Source organism: Syngnathus floridae, chromosome 9 (genome assembly GCF_059516105.1).
Source record: "Syngnathus floridae isolate MCC-2025c chromosome 9, RoL_Sflo_1.0, whole genome shotgun sequence".
Classification (NCBI taxonomy): domain Eukaryota; kingdom Metazoa; phylum Chordata; class Actinopteri; order Syngnathiformes; family Syngnathidae; genus Syngnathus; species Syngnathus floridae.
Window position 1 is genome coordinate 4,070,320 of NC_142421.1, and position 6,453 is coordinate 4,076,772.

At 46.8% G+C, this 6,453-nt stretch overlaps 2 protein-coding genes across 4 annotated transcripts in view; both read left to right on the forward strand.

Annotated features, from left to right (window-relative positions):
* The window catches only part of LOC148393006 (SH3 and PX domain-containing protein 2A-like), a 35,884-nt gene extending 30,090 nt beyond the window's left edge, over positions 1 to 5,794 (forward strand). For all 3 annotated transcript variants that reach the window (XM_088385543.1, XM_088385540.1, XM_088385542.1), the window contains 5 exons: positions 1,583 to 1,700; positions 1,781 to 2,106; positions 2,237 to 2,286; positions 2,550 to 2,669; positions 2,746 to 5,794. In XM_088385543.1, coding sequence (XP_088241669.1) covers positions 1,583 to 1,700; positions 1,781 to 2,106; positions 2,237 to 2,286; positions 2,550 to 2,669; positions 2,746 to 4,665 — 2,534 coding nt within the window. In that variant the 3' untranslated portion in view covers positions 4,666 to 5,794. The remainder of the gene's footprint in view (positions 1 to 1,582; positions 1,701 to 1,780; positions 2,107 to 2,236; positions 2,287 to 2,549; positions 2,670 to 2,745) is intronic.
* Positions 5,795 to 5,881: 87 nt separating this feature from the next.
* The window catches only part of sorcs3b (sortilin related VPS10 domain containing receptor 3b), an 81,269-nt gene continuing 80,697 nt past the window's right edge, over positions 5,882 to 6,453 (forward strand). The window contains exon 1 of the mRNA XM_088385534.1: positions 5,882 to 6,021. The gene's annotated coding sequence lies outside the window, so the exon portion shown is untranslated. The remainder of the gene's footprint in view (positions 6,022 to 6,453) is intronic.

The window sequence follows — 6,453 nt, forward strand, 5'->3', positions numbered from 1 at the left end:
CGCACCAAAAAGCTGTTGCGCAATACACAGCAGCATTGGCCTGACGCCGCATTTAAGAGTCGCGTTAGAGCCGGTTACTGACTCGGCCCCGGCGCAAATTGCGACTAATCTCGACACATCAAAAACGACGTTTATGACGTTCATGGGCAGGCCAAGATGGTCAGTCACCATTAGAGGAGCAGCGTGGGTCGGTGTTTGGGTTCATACCAAATTTGCGCTTGGCACCACGCTCTGGAGTCGAGAGAGGGGGAGCGTTGTTTCCACCCGAGGACTCGAAAGATTGTGCTGACTCCGCTCAAATCAAGTCAAACAGTGATGGAGGCGATGCATGTTGTGGTTAACAAAACATCTGATTCAGAGTTTCCCCTTTTTGCTCAGCTGGATATTGTTTGAGGGGGTGGGGGGGGCACACAAAAAAAGAGTCCCCAAGGTCAAAAATACAAAAATATCTTCTTTCGTTGGATCTTAGTCTTGAAAGTGAAAAGGAAGGGAATTGTTATACTGCTTCCTTTCTGCTTCTGGACTGGAAAAGGGGGAGCAAAAGTGGAAACGTATATGTGTGTATACGGTATATGCCGGGAACAGTGCTAATATTTACTAGCGAAAATCTGCTAGCTTAATGCTATCAAGCAAATCGCCGTAGACAGGCTAATGACAATTAGCTTGAATCTAGGCTAATGAAAATTAGCACGAATCTTACTGTGATTGGTACAGTAATATACTGAAGACACGCAACTCTAAATTCGGACTATTCTATTTTCTACAACAACCCATAAAAGCGATTTCTTAAAAAATCTACAACATAAATAGTAGCGGGAATTGCTTTCCCTCTTCCTGTACACGTTGAGACAACCTTGGGAAAGGGCAAGCAAATGGGAGAAAAAATGACTTTTTTTAAGCAGGATCCCAAACACTGCTTCGACATCTCCGTCTAACTTTTGTCGTCTTGCTCTCTTGAGACTCAGTCGGGCAGGGTTGGGTCAGGAATTGCCATAATGACGGGAAATGGTGTCTGTACCACGACGCGCTGGCCTTGGTGGAATGCATAAATCAGCACCAAGTCTTTGGCTGGCTATTATGTGCTGAGTTAAGAGGCGCAAGGCCAAGGACACTTCATAGGACGTCGGCTTGCCGAAGGTGCACTTTATGTAAACAAACGTAAATGCATGACGTTTGTATCTTCAGGATTGCTTCGGTGTGCGACATAATAGTCGACTTTCAAGATGTGTTGCTCAGTCAAAATATTAGAATGGATGGCCATTCTGTTTACGCTGACTTTTAAATGCACCTTGTAGACGTACGTATACATTAACCACCCCACACATATTTATGGTTTGCTATTGCTCTTTAATTTTTTTTCCTTTGGAATTTATCCCACGTTTGTGTAAAAAATTGATTTGCGGTAGTTTTTCTGATATGATGCCACAAGATGGCGCTAAAGCCCGATTTGAATAGGAAAGTAGTACAAAAACAAAAACAATATTTTTCGATTATATTTGAATTCTTGTTTCCATACAAAAATCAGTAAAATCATAAATATATTATAAATAATTAAATCTGTTATGTTTGCTGTCTTACATAGAAGAGAAGTACATCACAGTGCAGCCGTACACCAGCCAAGGCAAAGATGAAATAGCGTTTGAGAAAGGCGAGGTCGTGGAAGTGATCCAGAAGAACTTGGAAGGTTGGTGGTTCATCAGGTGAGCTTCACTTCACACACCTGAAATGACAAGTTCACAGAAACTTGTAGCGTGCAATTATTAATGTTATTTACTCGCAGGTACCAAGATAAGGAGGGCTGGGCTCCAGCTTCTTATCTCAAGAAGATGGAGGACCTCTCCTCCCCCAAAAAAAAGACTGTGACCGGCCCGGTGGAGATCATCGGAAACATCATGGAGATTAGTAACCTCCTCAATAAGACGTCCCCGAGCGAGAAGGACGTCGGCAGCGCCAAAGTCTCGGAGAGCCCGCAAGTGGCCCGCAAAGAGATCAGCTTACCGGTCCTGTGTGACCCAGGCCCTGTTGGCACGCCGCAGGACGGCAAAGGCAAAACGGAGCCGGCCTCGCCGGCCGTGGCCCGCATTGCACCTCACCGGGTGGAAATCGGTCAGTCATGTCATTTTATACTAAATTAATTCCAGAATTTTGAGTTTGCTGTCGATTGTTCTTGTGGTGCATTGTGATTATGTATTCATTATTTTTACAGTATTTTTTTCTTTCTGTCTCTGATTCATAGGTTCTCCAGTTCTCAGGCAAAAACCTCCTCCCCGAAGAGATGCAACCCTGGTGGGGAAGCTTTTTGTTACATATTAATGTATTTAGATGGTTATATTTTCATAAAGTGATTTGACCAAGATCATTCGGTCTGATCATGAAATCCATGGTTGTTTGTCAATAGTTGTCCTCCCATTGCACAAGCGTGTCATAAAATTAAATGAAATTAAAAATATATTTTTTTGCTATATGAGAGAGATATGAGAAGCTTTTCAGTATATATTTTTTTATTGGTCATGTGCTCTGGGTTAAAACAAAATGCCCTTTATTCCCAGGGATTTCCTTTGCCCTCCCCACCAGAGCCCCCTACAGTTGAAGCTGAGTATTACACTATTGCCGAATTCCAGTCTTGCATATCTGATGGGATCAGTTTCAACGGAGGCCAAAAAGCAGAGGTAAAAATCACACAATATACGACTTCCTTATTGGTTCTTTCGGATAACGTAATGTTTGTCACATGTGACGTTTTAGGTGATTGAGAAGAATTCCGGTGGTTGGTGGTATGTCCAGATCGGAGAGCGTGAGGGCTGGGCTCCGTGTTCCTACATTGACAAACGCAAAAAGCCCAACCTCAATCGTAGAACGAGTACGCTATGTCGTCCCAAAGTACCTCCACCGGCGCCGCCTGTCAAGAAGCAGGACTCCGTGGGGACGGCGCCACCCAGCAGCCCCGGTCGTGAGGCTCCGGATTCTCCCGTGTCTCCCGGGAGGCCTGCGTATGAGGAGCCGGAATACGACGTCCCGGCCATTGGCGACTTGGATCTGGAGTCTGAGTTTGAGTTCCTGAGAGGTGAAGCTTCCTTGGTGGATGCGAAGAACGAGGACACGTCTTCCGAAAAGGGATCCCAGCGGTCCTCCAAACCGTCTCCGGCCTCGTCGCTCCACAGCGCCTCCTTTAGGATGTGCGAGTCATTCGAAGACAGCCAAGAGGCGGAGGGTGAGGAGGAGTGTATCTATGAGAACGAGGGCTTCCGGCCCTTCAAGGAGACCCCGGAGAGGCAGTGCAGCCGTGACTCCAGTTCCTCCAAGGCCAGCGCTTCGTCTGAAACTGGCAAGAGCGCCAACCCCAAATTAGGAGGATGGAGATCTGCGGCCAACAAGCTCAAGATTAACTTGAACGGAAACCAAATGTCAGCCAAAAACGAAGAAGGGTCCGGATCTAAATCAGCCTCCAACGAGTCCACCCCGGATATGTCCAGACCCAAGAAAGACCAGGAGGACAGCAAAACATCCCCCAATGCCAAGTCCTCCTCCAAACCTAAGCCGGTGGTGAGGCCTAAACCGCAGCTGGCCAAAGCATCTAGCGGGGACAAGATGGACATCAGCACGCTGAGAAGACAGCTGCGACCCACGGGGCAGCTCAAGAACGGCAGCAAAAACAAAGGCGAAGACTCCGAGACCGCCTCTGTCGTCTCCTCCGAGGACTCCTTTTCATCTCAGAGCACGTCCTCTGAGTTCTCCTCCATCTACTCCAAAGGCAGCCGCGGAGACTCAGACGCGGAAGGTTGCGTCCTCTATCGCACTACCGACGCTTACGAGAAAGTCCAAGAGTCGGAGCTGAGCTTTCCTGCCGGCGTGGAGGTGCTGGTGCTGGAGAAGCAGGAGAGCGGCTGGTGGTACATCCGCTGGGACGACTCCGAGGGGTGGGCCCCAACGTACTTCTTGGAGCCCGTGCGGCAGCAGGATGACGCGGCTGGCTCGGAATCCGACGGAACGCCTTCCAAACCTGGGAGCCTCAGCAAGTCCAACAGCCTGGAGAAGAACGAGCAAAGGGTTCAGGCCATGAACAACCTCAATCAGAACCTAAAGAAAGTCACTCCACCGATCCCCTCCAAACCACCTGGCGGTTTCTCCAAACCCACCGGCTTGTTCGGGTCGCGCAAGCAGAACGGCGGCAAGCAGCAACAGGTGGTCAGACCGCAGTCGGTCTTCATCTCAGCCCCCATCAGGGATAACCCGAGCCCCGTCGGCTCCCTCAGGAGAAACGAGTCCCTCAACTCCGGCAACCACCCTCGCGGAAGCCCCGTGGTGCGTCGCAACGCCTCATTCGGCACCGTGCCCCGCAACCTGGCGTCCAACAATATCGCCCTACCCAACCGGAATCCACCCAACACCGGGAGTTCGGAGTTCCTGGGTGGTACCTCCCAGAGGAATGCCCTCCCTGTGTCCACCGTAAGACCCAAGCCCCACATCATCCACAACAACCTCAGGGAGATCTACGTCTCCATTGCCGACTACCACGGTGACGAGGAGACCATGGGCTTCCCAGAGGGGACCAGTCTGGAGGTTCTGGAGAGGAACCCCAACGGCTGGTGGTACTGCAAAGTACTGGACAGTGGCAAGCCCAGAAAAGGGTGGGTTCCTTCCAATTACCTCGAGAGGAAGCCTTAGTGCGCTCGGAGCTGGCAGAACTCGCGCGTTGGAAAGACTACTCACACGGACACTTTGATTTTGTACGAGAACTCCAGGAAGTTCACAATGACACAAGAGGAGAAAAGCCAAAGAGCAACCTAAAAGAGGAACTCGATGCTTCGTCGGTCCGCCCTAAACCGGAAGTACAGTAATCCCTCGCTATTCGCGGGGGATAAGGAACGATTCCCAGAAAAAAAATAATATCCGCTAACCAATGTTCACTCTTTGTGTCTTCACCGATGCCAAGTACTGATACCTCTCATACTTTTGATCTAAAATGTTCTGTTCCGAAGCAGATACTGCTGAGGAAGACCTCCTAGATTTTTCCCTCCGTAATTTCTGCTAACGACCCAGGCTCAACATATAAAACTTGAGACGCATCACTTCAACATAGTTCCTCGAACCCAAATGTAAAACTTTCCTATTAGATAGAGCTTTGGTGCCATCTTTTCTTAAGAGAATAGTGTGAATAGCTCGAAGTAGAGTCCCCCCCCCCACACACACACACAAAACGTGGATTAGTGAACCGCGAATATGCAGGGGATTACTGTAATCATTTTTGTAGAATTTTCTAAGCATTTAAAGCTTACTGCATGTTTGATTTTATTATACTGACAAAGCCTTGAGCTGTTCAAACGTAACTTTTTTTTGCTGCTATGTGTTAGTCACATCTTGGTGCTGTCTTCATTGCATGTTTTCATAGCTTTATTTTGTTGTACTGTACGTTAAAATTATGTAAAATGTTCAACGCATTTAATTGTTCTTTTGTGAGCATCTTTAATTGTAACGATGGCTTGTAATAATAATAATAATAGAATCCCTCGATGGTTTACCAGGAAAACAAAAGCCCTTTGCTATCTTCCACCCAAATTGTATTTATTCATTCTTTTTGTACCGTTACGGTTGACACAATTGTTCACAACCACTTCACACGTATGCTCCAAATCTATCCTGACATTGAAAAAAAATTTCTGCTGGGCAGTAAATTTGACATTTTTACTTGTAGTCTTAATCAGATGCTCACTTTTTGTTTTACTGTTTACTGTGTGACAAGCAGCAATAACTCAAGTGCCTGAAAATGAGAATAAATGCACTTTTTAAACGGTTATTCCTTTTTTTTTTCACTCATGTTTACTTTGCGTGTATGACGTCACGTTGGCTCTGAATTATGTCCAGGTGTGCAGCGCGGATTTCGAAAGCTGCGCGCGCATCACTGAAGGAAAAACGACGGCTGTGTTGATGGGAACATTTTTTTTGTTTGTTTTTGTGTTTTTTATAGTTATTAAATCGTTTCAGGGCTCAATATTCGCGTTCGCCTTGCTCCTTTCACATCTGGTAAGTATCGTGCCCTTTTGGTTTAACTTGAAATGTTGAATACGTGGTCAAGAATTGTGGAATAATGGCAAATGTTTGGTCCAATTCGACACGATTGTCAGTTGAATTTAATGTCATTTAACAAAAAAGGAATTAGACAAATTGGCTACGTTACTCTGCCGTTAAAGAAGAGTTTACAGTGGGGACGTATTTCTACTTTGTTTTGACTGACGTTACAGTTGGTCACTGTTCCCCCATTTCACATTGTGTCCACTGGAGGGCAGCAGAGCGCAGCGTCTCACCACAATAGCGTCACTGAATCAATCGCCCCCACCTCAAACACTGACTGACAGTGATTAAAAAGCTTCACAATGACAACAGGCAATTGCCATCTTGCACTCAAAGTTGAACTTTGATTCTCATTACCTTTCAGTCTGTCTGAAATTACTGAGG